At 47.7% G+C, this 27,454-nt stretch overlaps 1 protein-coding gene across 1 annotated transcript in view; it reads left to right on the forward strand.

The window, feature by feature from the left end:
* Nucleotides 1-841: 841 nt before the first annotated feature.
* Nucleotides 842-27,454, forward strand: part of EXOSC9 (exosome component 9) — a 39,523-nt gene continuing 12,910 nt past the window's right edge. The window contains exons 1-6 of the mRNA XM_044302052.1: nt 842-1,101; nt 3,758-3,852; nt 4,572-4,691; nt 8,542-8,644; nt 13,090-13,227; nt 14,411-14,493. Of these exons, the coding sequence (XP_044157987.1) occupies nt 1,036-1,101; nt 3,758-3,852; nt 4,572-4,691; nt 8,542-8,644; nt 13,090-13,227; nt 14,411-14,493 (605 nt within the window). The 5' untranslated portion in view covers nt 842-1,035. The remainder of the gene's footprint in view (nt 1,102-3,757; nt 3,853-4,571; nt 4,692-8,541; nt 8,645-13,089; nt 13,228-14,410; nt 14,494-27,454) is intronic.

Consider the following 27,454-nt stretch of genomic DNA (forward strand, 5'->3'; position numbering starts at 1 on the left):
TTATGTAATTCACTGAATGCCTTTAGAGGCATTTCGTTTTGCATTCCATCATAATAGAAGTGTACGGGAAGCATAACGGATCCGTAATTCATAACATACCCGAACCTGCCAAACAGCAGGTCCGCTCATCCCTACTCTGGACCTGAGTTCCGTCCTACTGCTTGTTCAGTGTCTGCCACCTGTAGGGGCTTAATTAAAGCATCACACATTGCACTAAAGTGTAAAGCTGTTCTGTGGGCAGCCTATCAAGAGAACAGCATAGCGGTCATCCTGAGGCTGTATCTTCTATTATAAAGATGATAACCCTCAGTGTGGCCGAAATGAAGAAGGAAAACTAAAAATGTTTACATTATATATATTTAACTACTGAAGCTGTGTGAACCTCCAGAGTAGGTAACGTGGAGGTTCTCAGAGATGGAAATATGTAATATTTATCGGGCAGACATTTTCTGGACCTCCTGGGCGACTCTCCATGAAATGCCTGATTGCAGTGAACACTAATGAGGAACCTGATCCGTACATAAACAAGCCATGAGCGAGACTGCTGCATGATTTATATGCTGGTGCATAACTCGCGGATGTCGCCTGATCGACAACAAAATGGCCGCTACTCGAGCTCACACACTCCTCTGAAAGCACCGCCTTCACAAAAACACCTCCCAGCTGTCAGTCTGACAGCGTATGCGTGCACCCCCCTCATTTGTCGAGTGACAGCTGAGGTCTGACGTCACTAGCGGAGGCGGAGACAGACAGGAGGCGCGCGCTATGATGACGTCTCCTTCTGACCTGTCACTAGAGAAGGCGGAGAAAGACAGGAGGCGCGCGCTATGATGACGTCTACTTCTGACCCGTCACTAGAGGAGGCGGAGACAGACAGGAGGCGCGCGCTATGATGACGTCTTTATCCCTCACGTGTGTATTGGAGACTAGAAGTGAAGTTAGTGGCCTCTAATTCTCAGTGTAGCCCATACATTTTAGGCATTACCTGTAGTGAACATATATGTGGTTAGAGAAACCGCGGGGAGAGAAGCCAAAATGAGGGAGACCCCGCTGTCCAACTGTGAGAGAGCCTTCCTGCTGCAGGCAATCACTGAAAGGAAGGTAGGTAATCCTAAATGAGCTGTATAGTCATCTCGCAGACATGGGAATGCACAGTGTACACGGGATGATATTAGGTAACAGGTTTTCCTGGAAAATGTATTTTTCGACAGAAATTAAGAACCAAAACGTAAAGGGGGATGTCTCACTTCAGCACGTGGCATTTATCATGTCGAGAAAGTTACTACAGGGCACTTACTAATGTGATTTTCCATATTGCCTCCTTCACTGGCTGGATTCAATTTTCCATCATATAATACACTGCTTGTTTCCATGGTTACAGTGCAGATACGAGGTGGCTGGTACGGGCGCTGCTGCACATGCATGTCTATGTCTACTCCCACAGTCCCGGCCACCTGGATTACAGGGTGCTCATAACCATGGATATGAGCAGTGTATAATGTGATTAAAAAAATAATTTAGCCAGTGAAGTCAGTATGGTCAATCACAATACATTATTAAGTGCCTTGTATTAAAATGCCCCCCCATATGCCGGGCCCCTCACATTGAATATACTTTCCTGGCTCCCTGCACTGGTCCCCGCACAGCTGCTGCAGATTCTCCCTGTGCGCGGATGAAAACATCCAGTGTTGGTAAGGGGGGGGTGAGCAGCAATGGCAGATGGGGACGAGCCTCCCTAGCATCACGGGTGACGCTAGGGAGGTTTGTCCCCGCCTGCCTTTGGCTACTCCAAGCCGAAGCCGCCCCCCCCCCCCCCCCCGACACCGGATATTTTCATCCACGCACGGGGGGAATCTGCGGTTCGGGGACCAGGAGCAGCGCAGGGAGTCAGGTAAGTATGTATAATGGGGGGGGGGGGGGCATTTTATTCTCTCGGATAACCCCTTTAATTTTCTCTACATGATAAATTATTTTTACTGAAGTGAGACAACCCCGTCTGCTCTCCTTATATTGACTGGGGGAGATGTTTAAAAATTGATGCAAAACAAAAGTTTAGTAGTTGCCCATGGCAACCGAATATGTAGCCACTTTAATTTTACAAAGTGCCTTTGAATCTGATCTGAGAGGTGGACAATAGTGATGAGCGAACTTCTGTTTTAAGTTCGGCGTCTAAAGTTCGGCTTCCGGTTAGCGGGGAATCCCGATATGGTTCCCGATATGGATTCCGACTTCCGTTGTGGTCCGTGGTAGCGGAATCAATAATCGGCCATTATTGATTCCGCTACCACGGACCACAACGGTAGTCGGAATCCATATCGGGAACCATATCGGGATTCTCCGCTAACCGGAAGCCGAACTTTAGACGCCGAACTTAAAACAGAAGTTCGCTCATCACTAGTGGACAACTCTCCCAGTTTTCCGCTACACCTGTGATGGCTAACCTCTGGCACTCCAGCTGTGGTAAAACTACAACTCCCAAGATGCACACTTGCTTGGCTGCTCTCAGAACGCCATAGAAGTGAATGAAGCATGGTGGCAGTCTTAGTTTCACCACAGCCGGAGTCCCGGAGGTTGGCCATCACTGATAAACACCTTGATACATCTGCAGTGTAGCTGCAGTGTGAGGATCCAGCACCTGGTGGAGATATATATACCTGCTGTATATATATCTGAACAGGTTCATACAGAGGCATATTTATCAATGCAATTACCCCAATACAATTTCTGCTTTTAATTGCATTGAAGAGGATTTTGCTCAGCACTTTTTTGGGAAACATATGAATTTCTCGTCTGCATCAAAAAAAGAAAGTGCTGTTGTGGCTGCGACTGGTGATGAGCTGTGTGCGTGACAGGTTGTGCAATACAGGACTACACACAAGTTCCAGACTCGTCAAGGATAGGCCATCAATACATAATCTTTAACAATCTCTTTAAAGAGAACCTGTCATCAACTTTATGCTGATGTGTCACTTATGTCAGCAGTGTGTCACTTATGAGCTAAGGCTACTTTCACACTTGCGTTCAGAGCGGATCCGTCTGCGGATCTGCAAGCAGCGTTCAGGTGTCCGCCTGCGGAGCGGAGGCTGAACGCTGCCAGACTGATGCATTCTGAGCGGATCTGCATCCACTCAGAATGCATTAGGGCAGTACGGATGCGTTCGGGGCCGCTTGTGAGCCCCTTCAAACGGAGCTCACAAGCGGACACCCGAACGCTAATGTGAAAGTAGCCTAAAAGTAAGTGGTTGCTGAGAACCAGTATCATAATCATTGCAGTCCAGGTCTTGGAAAGAGTCCCGGCCACCTGAGAAGAGTCCTGGTTATTCATAATCTCCTGCTCTCCCGCCCACCTGCTGATGATTGGCAGTTCTCTCCTAGAGAGAAAGGAAGAAAACTGGGTAGAAGACCGTCAGTCATCAGCAGGTGGGCAGGAGAGCAGGAATTTATGAATACCCATGACTCTTCTCAGGTGGTCATGGCTCTTTTCCAGGCCCAGTCTGCAATGATTGTGATGTTGCTTCTCGGCAGCCACTTACTTTTAACTTATAAATGACAGACCGCTGAAATCAACTCGGCTGTCTCTACTTTATGCTGCCGTTAGTATGGGCAGCATAACGGTGATGACAGGTTCCCTTTAAGGGGTTAGGATTCATTTTGTTTAGGTATGTTCATCAGTACCTTGTATAATTCTGCATTTCTTAGCACTAAGTATGTGTGTTTTTTTTTTTTTTTTTTTTTTTTTTTTTTTTATTATCTGCAGCGTATTGATGGCCGACAAACCTACGATTACAGAAATATTAAGATTTCCTTTGGAACAGAGTATGGCTGCTGTATTGTTGAGCTTGGCAAAACCAGGTAAAATAATAAAAAATCTTTGTATGTAACGTGGATATAACCTCATGGACTGCCAGTGTACTGTTTATAGGGTTGTGCAGACAGTATGTATTAATGACCTATATTCTAAAATCTGATCGTCGGGGGTCTGGCATCCCTGGTGACCAGCTGTTTGAAGAGGAAATGGCGATCCATGGGAGCACTACTTCCTTTTTATTATGCCGCTTGTGGTCTCGGAAGTGTCAGCCATGCAGTGTAATTACAAGTACTTGCTCCATTCACTTTGCTGCAAGGGAGATGACGCGCAGTTTAATGAAGATGAAGCAGGATAGTTCATCAATATATACTGCCTACACAACCGCTTTAAAGGGGCTGTCCAAGAGCTAAAAGTTAAAATTAGGGGTGTTCGGACACGATTAAAAAAGAAAACCTGGTCAGAATATTCTAGTGCCGTGGCTCCCATCCCTGCTGCTTCTGGTCCCCAGTGGACCAGAAGAATAAGGCCTCATGGGTGATGTGTGCAGGAACAGCATGAGCACGGACACTTTCTAATGAGTAGCATGTTGTAGTTGCCTCCCAAAGCCAAGGTCTCAGGGGCTACTTGGACATAACTATATCTGTATCTGTTGCTATCATGCTGGGCATAAAGTGCTCTTCTGCACTAAAATGGTTACATCTATGTAGGAGGGAATGGAATACAGTATGTGTTGTGGTTTATACATTCAATACTATTCTTTTAGGGTTCTTGGCCAAGTGTCATGTGAACTTGTTGCCCCCAAGATGAACAGACCTACTGAAGGAATTCTTTTCTTCAACCTTGAACTCTCGTCTATGGCATCACCTGCTTTTGAGTCAGGAAGGTAAGATAATGTAATAATGTTACTAGATTGTGAACTGTTAGTCTTTTTTCTTTTATTTGATTTTGATTCATTTGATGTTTATGGTGAAGTATATTTCACCATTTGAAAATGTACTTGACTGGGGATTAGGTTTTGGTGTCTCAAACCTCCCCCCACCCCTTAGTATTGTGTAGTTCTTCTAGCTCTTGCAAAAGGGAAAAGGTGGTCCATGTCAGTGTCAGAAAAATGATAGTGTTCATTAAACACGTCCAACTCCACATAAATCTTGAGCTTACACTCAAGAGGTATGTGGTAGTTTCATTACATTGCAGATAGTGTAAATGTTGGGTACAGTTTTCGCAGAACTTGTGTGCTATAGCTTGACACCTGGTAGTCGCCAAACTTTCCTGCTTTTTTTTTTTTTTTCTTCCCATGCGCAGACCTTTAAAAGTGAGAAGATAAATAAATACCGGATCCGTTTTTCTGGATGACAACTAGAAAAACGTATCCGGTATTGCAATGCATTAAATGCATCCGTTTGCGTCCGAATTGCCAGACTACGGAACTGCCTGCCGGAATCCTCTGCTGCAAGTGTGAAAGTACCCTTAATTGTAGATATTGAAAAAATGGGGTTCTAGGTAGCCCAAACTCCTCCTGCAGCTGTGTGAAATATTTCATCACCCCCTCTGATTGAACTTGACATGAAAATAAAATACCTTTGTCTTCCCAAGGGGAAAAGCCCTCCAATCTGAACAGTTCCAGTAGTTGATGGTTACGCCATAACTGCGTGTTGTCGGTAAACCCCACCAGGCCTATTAATTCCTTAAATTTCAATTAGACCTTTTGTTATTAATGTGATTCTAGGGCAGTTCCCAGCGTAAGACTGCGGCCTTCCTAGCTCTGCCAATGTGATAGGTGTTTTCTGTTTCATGACCACGGAGGCAATTCTGGCAGAGGGGCCCAGCTGTACATGTCGACCCCATCCTCTAAAGTGTTGTAGCTGTGCGGCCATGAAGTACAGCCATGGGTTTGAGATGGAGAGGCCACCTTCCTCCTTGCCTTTTTGAAGCGTTTCCATGCGGATTCTGGGTTGCAGATCTCCCACATAGAGAAGCAAGTCATCTTCATATAAAGAGACTCTATCTTCCTGGGAACCCAGTGGGAAGTGCGCAAAAGGGCAGGCCAAGGGCTCAATAGCCACCGCAAACAGGGGGGACAAGGGGCAGCCTTGCCTCGTTCCTCTATGTAGTGAAAATTGGGTAGAGAGTATTCCATTTGCTTTTTTTTTTTTTTTGCTACTGGTGAGTTATAGAGTAGTTTGACCCAGGACTTAAAGCACGGTCCAAATCCCATAGCCTCCATAACTTCCCATAAATGCTCCCATTCCACGCTGTCAAAAGCTTTGGCAGCGTCCAGGGGATAGTACAGCCCGACAGCCATCAGTGTCCATCGACCTCTGAAGATTCAGAAATAGTCCGGCATGAACCCTGATTGATCTACGTGTATATGGGACGGGACGACCTTGTTGAGCCTGTTGGCCAAGACTTTAGCTCATACTTTCACATCAGTTGGTAAAAGGGAAATGGGTCTATAGGAATCGGGTATAGTCGGGTCTTTACCAGGTTTTGGAATCGGCACAACTACCGCCTCCCTCATAGACGCTGGTAGTTTCCCCACTGTCAGAGCTTCATTGAAGGTTTCCAAGAGGTGGGGAAAGTGCGGGAAGTCTATTAGCTAGAGTGATTTGTTCACAGGAAAGTACGGCTAGAATATTAACCATTAGGACTAGACGGGGGAGCCTCTCAGCAGACGATTCGATAATTCTTGATTAATTCTATAACTACTATAATGAACTCTACTCCTCAAAATGGTCAACAAATTCTGATGATATTAAATCCTACCTTGCCAAGATATCAATGCCTACGCTGTCTCTTGAATCATCTAAATGTTTAGATGAGCCCTTAGATTTGGAGGAACTTAAAATGGCCATTATCTCCTTCCCTAATGAGAAGACCACGGGCTCGGATGGTCTACCAGCAGAGTTTTACAAAAGATATCAGGACTTGCTATTTCCCCCCCGCCTCAAAATACTTCTGCTTTAAGAAGTAGCGTTTATTGTCAGCTATTTTTAGCAGGCGGTCGTTAAGTTTAGTTTGCGCCTCCCTCCACACGGAGTCAGTGCGCAGGGAAGGTGCCCCTACATAGGCAGCTTCACAGTCTTTTACCTCCTGTTGTATAGCCTCGGTGAGTTCCCTAGTTTTCGCCTTACGCTGTTTAATTTTCTCTATATACAAACCCCTTATGTTTTCTTTCATGGTATCCCATACCATCCCCATGGCCGCTGAACCTATATTAGTGCTAAAGAATTCCAAAATCTGCTGTGTAAGAGGATCCCCTTCATCCAGTAGTTGTATCCAAAATGGATTAAGTTTCCAGAGAGAAGATGTAGGACGACCTCCATCCCTGTTAAATTGTAATCCTATATGAATAGGAGAGTGGTCTGACAGGCTACGCGGTAGTAGTCCTATTAGGGAGATGTAGGACGATGCCTCCAGCGACCCAGTTGGCAAGTCTATTCTGGACAGGGAATTATGTGAAGTAGAGAAACAGGAGAATGGACACACCTGTGGGTATAGGATTCTCCATAAATCGTGTAAATCTAATTCTTGTAATTTTTAACAAGCCGACTGCAAGAGCAACAGCTCTGTAATACGTACTGATGGCTGACAAATAGGCACGGTGTATCAGCAGTCTTAGGCCTCGTGAACACAAATATATTTTTCATCTGTGTGCTATCCACACATCTTTTGCAGATACTACACTGATCCATTCATTTCTCTGGGGCCATGCACACATCCATATTTCTTTGCAGGTCGGTGTGGCCATTCCTCATATTATAGAACATGTCCTATTTGGACAAGAATTGCTCTTTCTTTTGATGGGAGTGAGAAAAGGCCGAATGCACACAGAAGGCATTAGTGTTTTTCAGATCCATTGAGGGACATTTATCAAGGCGTATACACGCCTCAATTGTGGCATAAAAAAGATGCACTGAATGTGTGCACCATACTTTGCGACTTTTTGAGCTTCTCTGCACTTTTCAGAAGTGCCTAGAAAGATTTGGCTGAAATAGGAACACAGGCGTGTGCATAAGACCTAAGACAGAGTAAATAGTATGGGAACATGATCAAATTGATTCCATCAGATCCAATGCCTTTGGTGTTTTCTAAAACATTTGGCACTTCTCCTCCTCCTCCCACTCTTGGACCTGCCCTAATCTGTAGATGTCTACTATGCTTCGAAGACCAGTTTTGAGATAGGATCATGAACCCTGAAACTGAGATGTTCCAGCAGTTCCCAGTATTTCACTGGCAGTACTGACTGACTACATAGACTTAATATTTGCCTTGGCTCTAGTTAGGTTTTATTTTCGCTTAGTTCTTTGTATTCCCTTCACAGGGTTTATAAGGACATTTTGTACTTTAACCTTCACTGTTAGAGTATGAAGTCCCTTGAATGGAGCAGCCAGTTGGTTATCTCCAGAACTCCCATAGAAATGAAGTTACCAGAGGGAAACTTCATGGGGTACAGGGCCCCCGTTCTCATGATTGGTTTGGGTCCCAGCAGTAGGACTATAATCTAATAGTTAATCCCTACCGTGTGCATAGTGGATAACTGTATAACCAGATTACCCCTTTTAATACAATTTTGAAATAAAAAAAACTCTGGAAAGGGATGTAGGGCACAACCCCTGTTCACGATTCATAATTTAAGTCTACAGAAAACCTTTTGGAACTTGAAAATGTAAAAGACCTATTTTTCAACATTAATATCCATTTTAACTGAATCTGCTTCTCTACTGGAATCCCAGGTCATCTGAACTGCTGGTGAAGCTCAACAGACTGCTGGAGAGGTGCTTGAGGAATTCCAAATGTATTGACACTGAATCACTTTGTGTTCAAGCAGGAGAGAAGGTGAGCGAGCAGCCCTGAGAAGGGCAGGTAATTACTGTTATTATCAGGCAGTTACTTTTTCTTTAGCCTCATGAAGTAGTTCTTGTAGCTTAGATTTCTGTTCTTGCTGTAATGCAAATCAGTTTTCATGCCTTGATTCCATGGTGAGCTTGTGCTTATGTAGAGCAGCCAATCTAAACAGGCGGGGGGCATATAAAGTAGACCTGCATTACTCAAAGGTCATTTTTGAGTCCACAACTGGATATCCACACACGCACAATGGGATTTATATTTTTATTTTTTTTGTATTATGCAACAGTGACTCCATTTGATAAAGGACTGTACTGGTATGAAACTTCACACAAATCTACATTTCTAGAGCACTTTAATATAAAAAGCACTGTAAAGGAGTTGTCCAGTGTATAAAATTGGGGGCCTAAAGGCTGAGTGGACTCTTTAACCCCCTTCTGGACCTTCGCCGTATGTGTACAGCGCGCTGTGTGGGTGGGCGCAGAAGCTGGGCTTGCTCCATCTGCGGCAGGGGCCTGGCTGGTACTAACAGAAGAGGACTCCCTCTCTGGTCCCATCGGCCCCCACGCCACAGTGACAAGGGGCAGATGGCTGCTAAGGCAGCCTAAGGCTTCACACTAGCCTCGGAACCTGCCAGCTTTGGAGGCTTATGAGGCCCAGCCCCCAGGCTGAGTCTCATAGGCACACTGTCAGTGTAAGGGCTCATGCACACTAATGTGTGCTGGCCGTTCTGTGCATTGGCTGCCGGCTTCCTCACTGCAACGTATTTGGCGCAGGCGCAGTGAGGCAGTCAGCGAGCGTCCTTCCCCGAATAATGAACTGGGCGGCGCAGGCGCGAGATTTTCCCGGCAGACAGGGCCAGCAGGAGGAGACAGACGCTGGCCTGTTCCTGTCAATCAATTGTAGAAGGGCGTGGAAAGAGGTGGGCGAACAGAGCCTCTAGGAGCAGGAGCAATGCCCCCCTGCTCCTAGAGGCTAATTAGTAAAAATTTAACAAACTGGGGCACACAGAAAAAATTAAATAGCCGTTAAATTCAGGTGACATTGGCACATGTATTATGTCAGCCTGTTTAATAGTGAAAAATGTTGTGACAGAAACCCTTTAAAGAAGATTCCAAAGCATCTTGACATTCCTCCGCCATTAAAGATAGAATATTTTCCTTCCATTTAGGCCTTTGGGCCCTGTGTGGTGAGGATTCCTATCTGTCTCCTAGAAACTGAGCGTGGAGAGTGTGGTGCTCCTGCAAATATCTATCAAAATGGTTACGCATCACTCTAAATTTCTCCTGCAGTTGCATAAAGGAGAGCAAAACCCCATTTTCATAATGGTCTCAAAGTGCAAATCCCATATTCTTTCCAGAGCTCTACACCTTCTAGATTTTGTAAATGGGGGGGGGAAATATAGGATTATTCCATAATGGAACTACATCTGGGAGATCATTATATTGGTGGAGCTTTGCTGCTCTCCAAACCTGGTGAGCCAACGGGTGTATTGGGAGTGCCTGTCTAGGGAATAAATACTCTAGAATTGGCCAAAGATTTGATAATTGTAGATATTGCCTCAGGTAATATTCAGAGTTGAGTAATGTGGTATTAGTCACCCAGGGAGAAAGAAACCTCAACTGACCGGCCAACTAATAAAGACTTTTGGGATGCTGTAACGTGAGTAAGGCAAGTTTACGCACAGCTGTTCCCCAGACAAAATTTGCTAAAATAATAAATAAAAATACATTTTTAAAAATTGCTTTTCAAATTCTAAAACAAAAAACCTTCCTCTAAAAGGTAACCTTTATTACTACATTACTAAAAGATCCCAAAAATATAACCAAAGAAAGCCCCAAAAAGTCCCTATTGCACCCTACCCTCCCTATACGTATTTGAGTACCGTATTTTTCGCCCTATAAGACGCACCGGCCCATAAGACGCACCTAGGTTTTTGGGGAGGAAAATAAGAAAAAAAATATTTTTAACCAAAAGGTGTGCTGTGTGTTTGGTGGGTTTGGAACTAATGGTGGTCTGTGGATGACGGACACTGTTATGGGGGGGATCTGTGGATGACTGACACTGTTACTGGGGGGGATCTGTGGATGACTGACACTGTTACTGGGGGGGATCTGTGGATGACTGACACTGTTACTGGGGGGGATCTGTGGATGACTGACACTGTTACAGGGGGGATCTGTGGATGACTGACACTGTTACAGGGGGGATCTGTGGATGACTGACACTGTTACAGGGGGGATCTGTGGATGACTGACACTGTTACAGGGGGGATCTGTGGATGACTGACACTGTTACAGGGGGGATCTGTGGATGACTGACACTGTTACAGGGGGGATCTGTGGATGACTGACACTGTTACAGGGGGGATCTGTGGATGACTGACACTGTTACAGGGGGGATCTGTGGATGACTGACACTGTTACAGGGGGGATCTGTGGATGACTGACACTGTTACAGGGGGGATCTGTGGATGACTGACACTGTTACAGGGGGGATCTGTGGATGACTGACACTGTTACAGGGGGGATCTGTGGATGACTGACACTGTTACAGGGGGGATCTGTGGATGACTGACACTGTTACAGGGGGGATCTGTGGATGACTGACACTGTTACAGGGGGGATCTGTGGATGACTGACACTGTTACAGGGGGGATCTGTGGATGACTGACACTGTTACAGGGGGGATCTGTGGATGACTGACACTGTTACAGGGGGGATCTGTGGATGACTGACACTGTTACAGGGGGGATCTGTGGATGACTGACACTGTTACAGGGGGGATCTGTGGATGACTGACACTGTTACAGGGGGGATCTGTGGCTGACTGACACTGTTACAGGGGGGATCTGTGGCTGACTGACACTGTTACAGGGGGGATCTGTGGCTGACTGACACTGTTACAGGGGGGATCTGTGGCTGACTGACACTGTTATGGGCCATAACAGTGCCATGCACAGATTGCAATCCGAACCCCCCCCCCCCCCTAGTTATTAAGCATGCCCCCCAACTCCTATTACTACCTTACATCCTAATCGCTTCTGTAAAATTCAGGCCGGACGGCCGGCGCGTCTCACTGACGTCACTTGCCTGCGCCGCCTACTTCATTCATAAAGTAGGCGGCGCAGGGTGACACGAGTTACGCTGCCGCCCGCCCGGCCTGCTGGAATTCTACAGCAGCGATTCGGATGTAAGGTAGTATTAGCAGTTGGGGGGCATGTTTAATAACTATTACTTGAATATGAGATCTTATATTAGTATACCGGAGCGGCGGTGCTATACTACACTGACTGCACCGCCCCGCCGCTATTGCCGGCCCCCAGCTCCTCCTCCCAGTCCCTCCCCGAGTCCCCGCTCTGCTCATACATCGCAGCTTGCGATGTAAAACTGGCAGCATTCGCCCCTTAAGATGCAGGGGCATTTCTCCCCCATTTTGGGGGAAGAAAGAGTGCGTCTTATGGGGCAAAAAATACGGTACTTCTCCCAGATCTTTGGGCCCACCGAGGGTGACTTCTCAGGTCTGTGATACATTTCAAATTCTAAGCCTTCTAGCATCCTAAGAAAATAAAATGACATTTACAAAATGATGGCAACATAAAATAGACATATAGGAATTGTTAAGTACTAACTATTTTATGAGGTATCGCTATCTGTCTTAAAAGCAGAGAAATTTAAATTTTGAAAATAGTAAATTTTCTATACTTTTTATATTTTTTTAAAAATAAAGGTAAAACACTGACTCAAATTCACCACTAACATGAATTACAATTTGTCATGAGAAAACAGAGAAGATGAATAGACAGTTGCATAACTGGAACAAACTGGGCCCCACAGCAAACCTTTGAATTAGTTACCACCAACCAACCCCTCTGCCCCTCAGCAACGCCCTCCTCCCATGCAACCTTCACTCCTGCGGCTGCTCAAGATAGTTCTCTCAGGCCCAGCAGCCGCTCTGTCTGTTTCCTACACGTATATACTGTCTCTGTATATAATATCATTGCATAGTACTGTTGACTGGGCCCTGCGATAAAATATTCCAGTCCTCCTCCTGAGTGGGCCCCTTCTAGTTTGGGCCCCATAGCAGATGCTTCCACTATATAGCTTTGTTCCTGGGAACAGAGCTGACCAGTTGCAACACTGCACTGGCAGTGACTTAAATGGATTAGTATTTGTTATTCTGAATTAAAATATACATTTATACACTGGGACAACCCCATTAAGCACTGAAGCATTGTTTCTGACCTTATACTACTGTTTTATTTTAAGTAATATTTACATGTGGCTGATTTTGTTGCAGAAATTTAAAAAAATAAAAATTGATTTCCATTCATCTAATGAGGTTCCTTTCAGTGGCAAATATATGCATTTCTCCAAGCCACAGTCAGATGAATAGGAGAGTTTTCCTTATATTCAATTACTTCTTTCTTACTCTAGGTGTGGCAGATTCGTGTTGATCTACATCTGTTAAATCATGAGGGCAACATAATCGATGCAGCAAGTATAGCAGCCGTGGCAGCCCTATGTCACTTCAGGAGGCCGGATGTATCTGTGCAAGGAGAAGAAGTCACAGTGGTATGTTTTCTGTCCAATAATGAAATCTCCTGAACACTCTGAATAGGGATTTGACGCAAAGTGAAATCAAAACTTAAAGCGTACCTTCACTATCGGGTCACCTGTCAAAAGAGGCTGCCATATGTGTATACATGGGTGGACACTATCCGTAATAATATCTGCCCATAGACTACACCTGGAGACACTAACTGTCCCACAGAACATTATATAGGAATACTGAGGAGTATAGAAGATGTGAATAAAGCACTGTGGGTGAGATATAACACTGGCTATTAGCTGTGTTATGACACTGAGGAGGAAAGGAGATGGGACGCTACTACGTTTGTTAGTCCACCTGTAAATGCAGAAGACAGCAGACCAGAAGGATAAACAGCATGGGTGCTACCATAAAGAACAACATTGTTATTGCATGTATATTTTTGTGGAATAACACCTGTAAAAGGGTTCTCTGGGCTGAAAAAATATATTGATGACTTATGCTCTGGAAAAGCCATAAATATCTGATAAGTTGGGGTTTGATAGCCAGCTCCTTCTGTTTTGGGCAGCTGCCACAGTGGGGTGCTATATAGTGCACGCACCTGGAGGCAGGCAGCTCTGCGTACTGTGTAGTGGCCATGTCGGGGTACTGCAGCTCAGCTTCACTTGAATGGCAGTTGAGCTTCAGTATGCCTGCGCCGGAAACTACACGTCTGCTCCATACACTGTTCACTCCGGACAGCTTGAAACACCTGATTGATGGGGGTACTAGTTGTCGAACACTCCACTGATCTTACATTGATAGCCTATCCTGAGGATAGGTCATCAGTAGTGATGAGCGAACTTCTGTTTTAAGTTCGGCGTCTAAAGTTCGGCTTCTGGTTAGCGGAGAATCCCGATATGGTTCCCGATATGGATTCCGACTTCCGTTGTGGTCCGTGGTAGCGGAATCAATAATGGCCGATTATTGATTCCGCTACCACGGACCACAACGGAAGTCGGAATCCATATCCGGATCCAGATCGGGATTCTCCGCTAATCCAAACCCGAACTTTAGACGCCGAACTTAAAACAGAAGTTCGCTCATGTCTAGTCATCAGTATCGGTAGCCCAGAGAACCCCTTTAAGCGTTTTAGAAATTGTAACTTTATTTTTTTCTTACTTTATTTATTTAATGCAGAACCTATTTTCTCCTTATTTTGACTAGTACTCTCCAGAAGAAAGAGACCCTGTTCCTCTTAGCATCCACCACATGCCCGTTTGTGTCAGCTTTGCCTTCTTCCAGCAAGGGTATGAGTTGTTGATCTTTTTCTTTAAATCCTAATTGCTTGGCGCTTGTGCTTTTATTGTCTTGAAGCCTTAATAAGCTTGTGGCATCAGTGTCAGAAATTTGCCATGTGCTGCTTTTTTGCTGTATGTCCTATATTTTTTCCTATAATCTGTTATACAGAGACTGTACTGTTACATGGAATTTTACAGTGAATCATTTAGTGCTAAGGAGAAGTCCATCCAAGCAAATTTCAACAATGACATGGTCTTGACAAAATAAAGAGGCGCCTTCCCTCCATGAGGCAGAATAAAGAGCCACTATGTACAAGCAATTCTTTACACTTAGTCATCTGACTATAGAACGTCCCTTTACACGTGCTTCAATATTTAAAACGTAACTTTTATTTTGAAATCATAATTGAAACTCCTACATGACATAAACTGTGAGACTGTTTAAAACTTGCAGTAGTCAGCAGATTGTACCCTACATTCTATTAGGGTACTTTCACACTAGCGTTAAAAATTTCTGCTATTGAGTTCCATCCTAGGGGCTCAATACTGGAAAAAAATTGTTCAGTTTTATCCTAATGCATTCTGAATGGAGAGCAATCCGTTCAGTATCCATCAGGATGTCTTCAGTTCAGTCACTTTTAAGGTATTTGGCCTGAGAAAATACCGCAGCATGCTGCGGTATTTTCTACATCCAAAATTCCGAAACACTTGCTGGAATGCCGGATCTAGCATTACTTTCCATTAAAATGCATTAATGCCAGATCCGGCACCAAGTGTTCCGGAAAAACTGATCTGATCTGAAAAACTGGATCTGTTTTTCCGGATGACACCAGAGAGACTGATCCGGTATTGCAATGCATTGGTGAGACGGATACGGATCAGTCTACAAATGCTATCAGTTTGCATATGGATTTCCGGATCCGGCAGGCATTTCCAGCGACGGAACTGTCTGCCGGAATCCAACAACGCAAGTGTGAAAGTTCCCTTAGATATACAGTAAAGAACAGAAGTATTTGAACACCCTGTGATTTTGCAAGTTCTCCCACTTAGAAATCATGGAGGGGTCTGAAATTCACATTGTAGGTGCATTCCCACTCTGAGAGACTTTTTTTTTATTTTTTTTAAAAAAAAATATTTATTTTTTATTTATTTATTCGGGAAATCACATTCTATTATTTTTAAAGAATGTATTTGTCTTGCACTGCTGAACATAAGTATTTGAACACATCTTAGAAAATCAGTGTTAATATTTGGTACAGAAGCCTTTGTCTGCAATTACAGAGGTCAAACGTTTCCTGTAGTTCTTGACCAGGTTTGCACACCCTGCAACAGGGATTTTGGCCGACTCCTCCACACAGATCTCCTGTAGATCTGTCAGGTTTCGGGGCTGTCGCTGAGCAACACAGATTTCTCGCCCATTTTCCTTGGGGGACACAGACCTTGGGTATAGCTCAGCTCCCTAGGAGGCGTGACACTAAGTAAAACTGTTAAGCCCCTCCTCCATCAGCTATACCCTCAGCCTGGAGATAGAGGCTACCAGTTTTAGCTTAGTGTCCAAGGAGGCAAGACACTCCCTGCTACTGCAGGGCTGTTTTCTCCTTGATATTTTATTTTTCTAATTTTGTTATTTTACTTTTTCCTAGGGATACCAGAGACGCATGGACCTCTCTGCTCTCCCGGGGTTGAGCTGCGCCAGTGCCAATTTATCTGCACTGCTGCCTCCCCCACAGAAGCAATAGGAGGATCTGGGCAGCAATGGCTCCCCTACATCCCGCCAGCTAGGGGGTCGCCCGCACGCCAAGCCCCTCTACCAGCTTCCTGCCACTGCGGTGCCAGTGGCTGAAGGGGCGACCCTGCTGGAAGGAACTGAGGGTGAAGACGTCGTTCGGTGAGATGGCTATTCCAGCCCATACCCCGTCCCTATTTGCAGCACCTACCCCTCTGGGTAAGGGGGGCACCCGTGGTCGCTTATTCTGAGCGCTCAAGCAGACCCTCCCCAGCTCCCCTCAGGTTATCCTCAGCAGGGGGGCCGCCTTCCTCCACGCCGTTCCCCCCACGCTGCTTTCTTCAGCCCGGCATTCTCTCTCCCTCTCTCCCTTCCCGCCGCCGCCCGCTCCGTTCCGATCGGGGGGCGGGGCTTATGCCCGACATGGGCAGATCGCGGTGGAGCTTGTTTCTCGGCGAAACAGGGGACTTGGTGGCAGAGGGTCACCCACCTGGGCAAATCGCCGCACTCCAGGGGCCTGCGGGCCCTTTATTTTCTGGCATCTGGCTTCTTCTTAGCCCTGAGAGCATTTTCGGCAGCAGGGGGCGTGGCTTACGCGCGCGTCCTGTTGGGGGCGGAGCAAGCGCTGGAGGGGGCGGAGCTTGTTTTCCCCGCGATTCTGCTGAGATTTCCCGCGCTTCCTCACTCCTGACAGGAAGCTGAGACACTGTGGGGATCTCTAAACTCCTGTGTACATCGCTCGGCTTCTGTGGGCGCTATCTGCTGGCTCACTGCTGTTGCTGCTCTCTGCTGCTGCTGATCTGCTCCATCTCTACTCCTGACGTTCTTCTGAGGCACTGGTAGGACAGTTAACCCTCTCCTAACCCTCCTGGCCATAGCTGCTATAACCCTTTGTGGTCTCTGTATTAGAGTACAACCACCTTTCAGCATGTCAGATCCCACGGGTGCCCCCAAACCCTGGTACCATGCCTGTACCGCCTGTAAGGAACTTTTTCCGCGTGGACAATCTGAGCCGCATTGCCTTGCATGTCAGGCCCCGATGCAGGGCCCGCTTCCCGCTGCGACCCCCGGTGCCTCTGAACCCCCTGACTGGGCTAGGTCTCTGTCTCAGGCAGTGGAAAGCCTTACACACGTAGTGGGCCGTCTCGTGGATAGACCGCCTCTCCCGCAGGCTGCCACAATCCCTGTCGCACCCGCTGGGACTACCGTTTCTGCCGCCCCCACTGGTTCCCTGCCTCCCAGCGAATCTTCCAGGGCCCGGCATACTCAGAAACGTTCAAGGGTTGAGCGCACATCTTCTCCAGATGCTTCGCTCTCTCCGCCATGCGTGCGAGCTCAGTCGAGTCTATCCTCTCAAAGGGATACGCTTTCTGAGGGAGAACTGGCGGATTCGGACGTGGACATGGACTCAGAGCTTCCGTCCAAATTGGCGTCCGCGGTGGGGCATCTTATCGCTAGCATCCGTGATACCTTTCAGATACACGATGACCCCCCCCAGCTCCGAACAGGCCGGCGTGTCCTTTCTCCGCCCCAGACAGGCCTCCAAGGTTTTTCCCATACACGCTGATTTTTCTTCTGTGGTATCCAAGGCTTGGACCCGGCCTAACGTCCGCTTTATTACACCCAAAAAGCTGGACATTTGCTATCCCTTTCCAGCGGATTCTGTGACCACGTGGACATCCCCGCCTAAGGTTGATCCTCCCGTGGCTCGCCTGTCCAAAAGCACTACTATTCCGGTACAGGACGGATCTTCCCTCCAGTCTGTTGAGGACCGTCGTACGGAATCCCTCTCCAAGGCCATATTTACTGCCTCTGGTTCGGCCCTTAGACCGGTCTTTGCCTCCGCCTGGGTTGGTAAAGCGGTCTCTGAATGGGGTTTGCAACTGGAACGGGAGTTAGGGTCGGACGTCCCTGTTCAGGACCTCCGCTCCTTAGCCCAACTAATTGTTCAGGCCGGAAAATTCGTCTGTGAGGCCTCCCTTGATGCGGGTGCCCTCATTGCCCGTTCCTCTGCCCTGGCAGTTTCTGTCAGGAGGGAACTCTGGCTGAAGGTTTGGGCGGCGGACGCCGCTTCCAAACGCTCTTTGGCCGGCCTACCATTTACGGGTTCCCGCCTGTTCGGGACCCGTCTGGACGAACTTATATCAGAGGCCACGGGTGGGAAGAGTACTCTCCTCCCCCAGTCCAGGCCAAAGGGCGCCCCCCGTGGTCGCGCTGGTTCGTCCCGGTTTCGGTCCTTTCGCAAGACCACCGGGTCTAGACCCGCGGTCAGTTCTTCTTCCTCTGGCCCAGTCCAAGATAGGCGCAAGAAGCCATTTTTTCGGACGCAACCTACCTGGCGCAAGTCCCAGCCTGCACGGGCTCCCACAGGCCAGCAGCCCTCTGCCTGAAGGTGCGCCCCCACCCACCCGGGTGGGGGGCCGCCTTCTCCTGTTCAGGAACGTATGGCGGGCCCACATCTCAGACGCATGGGCGCTCGAGATTGTATCTTGCGGATACAAGATCGAATTTGCGTCCATTCCGCCAGACCGTTTCTTCCGATCCCGTCCTCCGCGGGATCCCGTACGAGCGGCCGCCTTCTTCGCGGCTATTCGCTCTCTAATGGACAAGGGTGTCGTCGCCCCCGTGCCTCCGACGGAAAGGTTCAGGGGGTTCTACTCGAACCTCTTTGTGGTTCCCAAGAAGGAAGGCTCAGTGCGACCGATCTTGGACCTAAAACGCCTGAACCGTTTTCTCCGACTACAGAGATTCTGGATGGAGTCTCTCAGGTCCGCAGTGGCCTCCCTGGAAAGAGGGGATTTCATGGTTTCGATCGACATTCAGGATGCATACCTCCACGTTCCGGTTGCTCCATGTAATCACCGCTTCCTGCGCTTCGCGGTGGGGGACGATCACTTCCAATTCGTCGCCCTTCCCTTGGTCTGGCGACGGCTCCTCGGGTGTTCACCAAGGTCCTGGCCCCTGTCTTGGCCCTTCTACGTTCAAGAAGTGTTTTTCTTCTCCCATACTTGGACGACATCCTGGTCAAGGCACCCTCCTTCTCTCAGGCATCCGGCAGTGTGGACCTCACCCTGGAGACCCTGACGCGTTTCGGTTGGGTTATCAACCACCCCAAGTCTTCCCTTATCCCCTCCAGACGGCTGATCTTCCTGGGGATGCTCCTGGATACAGAGTTGGCGGAGGTCCGCCTCCCGTCGGACAAGCGTCTGGCCCTTCGCGGGTCGGTTCACAGTCTCCTCCGTCATCGCCGCCCTTCCCTCAGATCCAGCATGCGGTTGTTGGGAAAGATGGTTGCCTGTTTCGAAGCGGTGCCGTTCGCACAATTCCGATCCCGCACCTTTCAGAGGGCAATTCTGTCGGCCTGGGACAAATCACCGGGGAGTCTGGACAGGACCTTTCTTCTGCCTCCCCTGGCTCGGGCTTCCCTCAGCTGGTGGTTGCATATCCCTCTAAGGGGGAAGTCCTTCCTCCCACTGAACTGGCTGGTGATTACCACCGATGCCAGCTTACGGGGGTGGGGGGGGGTTTTCCCTCCCCGGTCCGTCCAGGGCGTTTGGTCTCTATCGGAGTCCAGACTTCCAATCAATATTCTGGAACTGAGGGCGATTTTTCTGTCCCTCAGACACTGGACCCATCTACTGAAGGGCCACCCTGTTCGGATCCAATCGGACAATGCCACGGCTGTGGCATACATAAACCATCAGGGAGGCACTCGCAGCGCTGCAGCGATGCAAGAGGTGTCCCTCATTCTCCTCTGGGCGGAGACGCACGTGCCGGCCTTATCTGCGATTTACATCCCGGGGGTGGACAACTGGGCGGCGGATTTCCTCAGCCGGTCCACCATCGACCCGGGAGAATGGTCCCTGCACCCAGAGGTGTTCGAAGCCCTTTGTCTTCGCTGGGGTCGCCCCGACGTGGACCTCATGGCTTCCAAATTCAACCACAAGGTCCCCCTATACCTGGCCAGGGCACGGGACCCGAAGGCATACGGCGCCGACGCGCTCGTCCTTCCGTGGCGCGAATTCTCCCTTCTGTACGTCTTTCCTCCTTTTCCCCTCCTGCCACGGGTTCTTCGGAGGATCGCGGCAGAGGGCGTTCCCGCGATTTTAATCGCCCCGGATTGGCCCCGCCGGTCTTGGTACGCCGACCTAATGTTGCTGTTGGCAGACGCACCGTGGCCACTGCCCTCCAGGGAAGACCTTCTCTCTCAGGGACCGATCTTCCACGAGCATTTAGGCTCGCTACGTTTGACGGCGTGGCTATTGAGACCGCCGTCTTAACGCGACGGGGTTTCTCCGCGGACGTAATCCGCACCATGATCCGTGCTCGTAAGCCTGTATCCTCTAGGATCTACTATCGGGTTTGGAGGTCCTATCTGGGGTTCTGTGAGTCCCGGAGCATCCCTCCTCTCCGATTCTCCCTTCCCACACTCCTGTCCTTCCTCCAGTCGGGTCTGGACCTGGGGCTGAGCCTCAGTTCTCTGAAGGGACAGATTTCGGCGCTGTCTATTCTTCTCCAGCGTCCCCTGGCCCCTCTAGGGCCCATTAAGACCTTCTTACAAGGGGTGGCTCACTCTGTTCCGCCGTACCGCCCTCCAGTTCCTTCCTGGGACCTGAATGTGGTGCTCTCGGCGCTCCAATCCGCCCCCTTCGAGCCTTTACGGGAAGTCTCCCTTCGTCTTCTGTCCTGCAAGGTCATCTTTCTTGTGGCCATCACGTCTCTCCGACGGGTGTCGGAGTTAGCGGCTCTTTCTTGCTCCGACCCTTTCCTGGTCTTCCACCAGGATAAGGTTGTGCTTCGGCCTGTCCCGACCTTCCTGCCAAAGGTGGTTTCCGCCTTTCACATCAATGAGGACATCGTCCTTCCGTCGCTCTGTCCCTCTCCTTCCCACCCCAGAGAACGGGAACTGCACCGTCTGGATGTGGTCAGGGCGTTGAGGATTTACTTGGAGGTCACCGGATCCTTTCCGCGCACGGACTCCCTGTTTTTGGTTCCGGAGGGTTCGCGCAAGGGTTTGGCGGTCTCCAAGGTGGCTATTGCCCGTTTCATTAAACTGGCGGTGTCTGAGGCTTATCGAGCCCAGGGCAGAGCTCCGCCTTTCGACATCACTGCTCATTCCACCAGAGCAGTCGGTGCTTCCTGGGCGCAGAGGCATCGGGCCTCGGCTGAACAGTTGTGCAAGGCAGCCACTTGGTCCTCTCTGCACACTTTCACAAAGTTCTATAGAGTGCATACGCATGCATCAGCGGATGCTGCTTTGGGCCGCCTGGTTTTGCAGACAGCGGTTTCCTGATGCTCTGGTGGTGTTCCGCCTTGGGTTTGTGGTCCCTCCCTTCTTGGACTGCTCTTGAACGTCCCAAGGTCTGTGTCCCCCAAGGAAAATGGGCGAGAAAAGGAGATTTTTGTATAACTTACCAGTTAAATCTCTTTCTCGCTCTTCCTTGGGGGACACAGCACCCACCCTTCTGTGTTTGGTTACAGGGTTATGGTTTGGCGCCCCGTTGGGTTGCTGGTTGGTTGTTCCTGTTCTTGGTTGTTTTCCTTTCACTACTTGGACACGCAACTGGTAGCCTCTATCTCCAGGCTGAGGGTATAGCTGATGGAGGAGGGGCTTAACAGTTTTACTTAGTGTCATGCCTCCTAGGGAGCTGAGCTATACCCAAGGTCTGTGTCCCCCAAGGAAGAGCGAGAAAGAGATTTAACTGGTAAGTTATACAAAAATCTCCTTTTTCAGCTCCCTCCAAAGATGTTCTATTGGATTTAGGTCTGGAGACTGGCTAGGCCACTACATAACCTTGCTATGCTTCTTACGGAGCCACTCCTTGGTTATCCTGGCTGTGTGCTTCGGGTCGTTGTCTTGTCGGAAGACCCAGCCACGACCCATCTTCAATGCTCTGACTGAGGGAAGGAGGTTGTTGCCCAAAATCTCACAATAAATGACCCCATTCATCCTCTCCTTAATACAGTGTAGTCATCCTGTCCCCTTTGCAGAAAAGCACCCTCAAAGCATGATGTTACCACCCCCATGCTTCACAGTAGGGATGGTATTCTTGGGATGCAACTTATCCTTCTTTTTACTCCATTCACGATGAGTGAAGTTTAGACAAAAAATTTCTACTTTGGTCTCATCTGACCACATGACTTTCTCGCATGCCTCCTCTGGATCATCCAGATGGTCATTGGCAAACTTCAGATGGGCCTGGACATGTGATGACTTGAGCAGAGGAACCTTCCGTGCAATGCATGATTTGAAACCATGACGGTGTAGTGTTCTACCGACAGTGACCTTTGAAACTGTGGTCCCAGCTCTCTTTATGTCATTGACCACCTCCTCCCTTGTAGTTCTGGGCTGATTCCTCACCTTTCTTATTATCAGTGATACCCCACGAGGTGAGATCTTGCTTGGAGTCCCAGTCCGAGGGAGACTGACAGTCGTCTTTAGCCTCTTCCATTTTTTTTTTTAGCCTCTTCCATTTGTCTGACTGACTGTGGGGTGGACAGGGGTCTTTAAAGAGCTCAGACAGGTGCTACTAACTTAGATTAATGAGTGGAGTAGAGGTGGACTTTTTAAAGGGACAATAACAGGTCTTTGAGAGCCAGAATTCTTGCTGTTTCTCAGGTGTTCAAATACTTATGTTCAGCAGTGCAAGACAAATAAATTCTTTAAAAATCATACAATGTGTTTTCTTGAATTCTTTTATTTTTATTCTGTCTCTCAGAGTGGGAATGAACCTACAATGTGAATTTCAGACCCCTCCATGATTTCTAAGTGGGAGAACTTGCAATCGTTTCCCAAGTATCTAATGTTGCCCTGTTATTAATTCTGTAGAAGGGATTGCCTGCGTCTACTACTGCTCCTAAAACACACAAACACACACACTGCCTCCCGACATGTTTCGCCGGCAAACCGGCGTCCTCAGGTGATCGGGCAGATACAGGGCAGAATTAATAACAGGGCAACGATAGATACTCGGGGAAACGATATGTAGCCAGTTCTAGCGCGCATGTAGCTAGCTACTTTGTTACCTTGTTACTTAGGCAGCATGACGCTGTGAAAGATACAGTAGTGATCTCATTAATTCCTCATATATCTAATAGAATGTAGGGTACAATCTGCTGAATACTGCAAGTTTTAAACAGTCTCACAGTTTGTCATGTAGAAGTTTCAATTATGATTTAAAAAATTAAAGTTACGTTTTAAGTATCAAAGCACGTCAACTTGGCGGGATGACGTGAGTACGTCGCGTCTCGCTCTCCCCTCTGTGCTGGCCTCCTCCCTGCAAGCGCTGATGCCCTGACGCTGAACAGCTGACGCCGGCGTCCTCCTCCCAAAGCTCCGACGCCCTGTGCCGAAACAGCTGATGCTGGTGCCCTCCGATGCGCCGAGCTCCGATGCGCTGAGCCGGACAGCTGATGAGGAGAGCAGAGCTGCGTGCCCGGTTTGACTCTCGCACAGCTCACGTCTCCGCATGTTAAGTGGAGGACGCTGCTGCCGGCCGCGGCTGTCTCACTCTCTGGTCTGCTCTAGACTTGTTTGCCCTGCGTTGCTTCATCCGTTTTACCTGTTTGATTTCGATCTGCTTGACCTCGTGATTGCCCGTTTGGCTCTTCTTTGCGGCCCCTGTCTGCTGCTGCTGCCTCGCTGCTCTGCTTGACGCTGGATTATTGGATTGCCTGTTCGTCCGGATTTTCGCCTTGCTGGGTTTCTCCTGCCTCCTGTCTGCTGGCGTGCTGGTGTGCCTGCTGCTGGACTCCTTGACCCCCTGCTATTCGCCTGCTATCGGTCTCTCTGCCACTCGGACGGATATAGCATATCTATACCACGGCTTGGACTTGCTGCTACGGCCACGGCGGATACTGGGACTACAACGTCGTTCACGTGAGAACTGAACTTTGATTTCGTACTTATCGTACTGTTAATGTGGCGCGGAGATAGCTTTTGCCAAAAACTGCTCCCTGCTTGTGGTTAAAGGGAAAAAAAAAAAAAAAAAAGAGGGGGGAAAAAAAAAGGAAAAAAAAACAGAACTAAAGAAAGAGAGAAAAAAAAAACAGAACTAAAGGAAAGAGAGAGAAAAAAAAAAAAGAAGGGGAAAAGGAAAAAAAAAAAAAATATATTATAAATAAAAACAAAATAAAGGCGAGGGGAAAGGAATAAACAAGGGAAAAAAATAAAAGGAAGGAGGGGGGAGAAAAGGGAGAAGGGGCGATAAAAAAAAAAAAAAAAAAATATATTTATACAATATAAAGTGTTGGAAATGGCCCCAAAACGACGGTCAATTGACTCTTCCACTACTAAGCTGGGGGCTAAGACTCCAGAGAACAAAATCGATAAATTTTTAAAATCGCCCTTCTTAGCTGAAAAAAACCCAGCCAAAACCAAACCTCCAGCCAAGATGAAAAAACTGGCGAATACTCGTCAAAATGCTGATCTCTCTGAGGATGGATCAGAGGACGTTGACCAGGAGGGAGGCGAGGAAGGTTCCTCTACACAAATACGAACGGAATACGACCCATCGGTTTTGGACAAAATCCTTTGCGCTGTGGAAAATAATGGCACTCTGGTGCAGGGAATGTCCACGCAATTGGGGTCAGTGCAGAGCGATATTTCCTTAATAAGAGAAGATCTAGGAAAGATAAGGGAGCGAGTTCTTAGCGCGGAAAAAACCATTGATTCCCTGCAAACAGGCATGGGCATGCTAAAATCCAAAATGATAACCCTGGCATCAGAAAATCAAGCACTACAAAATAAGCTAGAGGACCTAGAAAACAGGTCAAGGCGCAATAATGTGCGCATAATCGGTTTCTCTGAAGGAGCTCAGGGCCGACAACTAGAGGAAGAAATTAAAGATGTAGTCATGCACAGCTTTGGGAGTGAGAACTTTTCCCCTATGTTCCAAATAGAAAGAGCACACCGAATACCAGGAGGGAAGCCCATACCAGGGAGACCGCCGCGTGCAATTTTAATCAAACTGCTATTGTCTGCTGATAGAGACATGATTTTGAAAAGAGCAAGAGAATGTGCACCCATTGAATATCAGGGTACTAAACTGCTCTTCTTTCCTGATTTTGCGCGGCAGACTCAGGAGAAAAGAAGAAACTTTATAGAGATAAAGAAACGATTGGCGGCTAAGGAGATCAAATACTCTCTACAGTATCCAGCGAAATTGAGAGTAATCCACAACGGGACTTCACTTTATTTTGAGACACCACAGCAGGCGTTAAACTGGCTGGAGCAAATGGGCATCTGAAATTTTGTATTAGCAGGAATGAAGGGAAGGAAGGGAGGGAGGGGCGCCCAATGATATTAAACATTTGCTATAGCATCCAGCGATCCAAGAGTGATCCATAAGGGAACTGCTCAATCCTGTTTAGAGAGAAAGAAAGGAAAAAAGGAAAAAAGCACAACAAGCGTCAGAGCAGCTGGAGAAAACGGATATTATTATGGAAGGGAGGGGCCAGGGCAAGGGAGAACGGCCGGGGGTTTAGAGGTTCGCTGACCAGATCGGGCGGATCAATGGAGAGGGGAGCGGGATGGGTGGGCGGGAACCCACCTTGCAGGTTTGGGGAGGGTTGTTTTTTTTTTTTTTTTTTTTTTTTTTTTCTCTTTATGCACAGTGAAGGATGTCTACTCGGATTGTAACCTGGAATATCAGAGGGCTCGGTGAAAGGGTAAAAAGGCAAGCCATTATGGATGCACTTAAACGATATCTTCCAGCAATTATCTGCATGGTAGAAACCCATCTTACCAAAGAAACCGTGTCCCGCTTGACAACGGGATGGCATTTGCAGTCCTATCACTCCACTTTTAGTAGCTCTTCTAGGGGTGTTTCAGTTTTGATCCATAACTCTGTGGACTTTATCCTTATTAAATCCTATATAGATGACCAGGGTAGATTTATTTTTTTGCATGGTAAGCTGTATGGCCATAGCTATATTCTCGCTTTTTTTTATATACCTCCGCCCTTTTCAATGTACCCATTGGTCCAGCTAATACTCTTTTTTGAAGGGAGATCAGAATGCCGGCTAGTTTTGATGGGGGACTTTAATGCAGTAATGGACCCCAAGAAAGACAGATTTACATTAGATGCAGAATGTGGGAGGAATCTATCTGCCTCCCCGCTGCCACAATTCTGCCGGGAAGTTGGACTGGTGGATATATGGGAACATCTTGGCGGAGGCAAGCGAGTATACTCTTGTGTTAGCAGGGGCGGCAGAGCTATGTCCAGAATTGATTTAGCATTTACCAATGAGAATAATCTCTGCAATATCCGTAAGATACGATATGGTGTAAGAACAATCTCGGATCACTCACCGGTATTGATTGAGGTTTGCACTGGGAAGAACAAGGATAATAGGGGGCTAGGATTTAAGTTGAACCCATATTGGTTTTCTATTATGGATAATTTACAGTCCACTAAATCATTGATATCCTTTTTTTGGGAAGTGAATCGCCCCTCTGCTAACATCAACATAGTATGGGATGCCCTGAAAGCATATCTGAGGGGGGTCTTCATAAGCGAGATCGCTGCAGCAAAGAGAACATTTAAAAAAAAAGAGGAGGAATTGACCAGGGCTGTAGCAGGCGCAAGCGAGCGTTTTATCGCCCAACCTACTGAGTATAATAGGGAGGAGATGCAGAAGGCCAGCTGTTCCTTGGATAAATACATAACAGAGAAAGCTACTCATAGAGTATTTTTCAAGGGTTTAAAATATTTTTCGGAGTCTGGACGCCCCGGCAGGTTGCTGGCTAGGATAATTTCACAACAAGGCAAGAAAAATCAGTCTATTGTTTCGATCCGTAATATAGCAGGGGAAACTATAACAGATTCAGAAGGAATTAGGGACACCTTCCTACAATACTTCACCCAGATATATAGCCCCTCTCCTGGCCTGCCGCCTGACCTAGCGACGCGGTTTCTTGAGAGGATCTCACTTCCTGTTTTAAATGAAGCCCAAATAGAATATCTGGAAGAGGAGTTATCCCTTTTGGAACTTCAAGAGGCTTTGGGATCCATCACGGGGAACTCGTCGCCGGGGATGGATGGCCTTCCATATGAGGTTTACCGCAAGTATAGCGATGTGATTCTCCCTCAACTTCTAGATGTCCTTTCTCAGGCAACACAGAGAGGAAATTTACCATGCACTATGATGGAGGCTCTTATTGTTTTAATTCCCAAAAAGGATAAGGATCCGTTAGAAACGAGCTCCTATAGACCGATCTCGTTACTAAACACAGATGCTAAG

This window comes from Bufo gargarizans, chromosome 1 (genome assembly GCF_014858855.1).
Source record: "Bufo gargarizans isolate SCDJY-AF-19 chromosome 1, ASM1485885v1, whole genome shotgun sequence".
Classification (NCBI taxonomy): domain Eukaryota; kingdom Metazoa; phylum Chordata; class Amphibia; order Anura; family Bufonidae; genus Bufo; species Bufo gargarizans.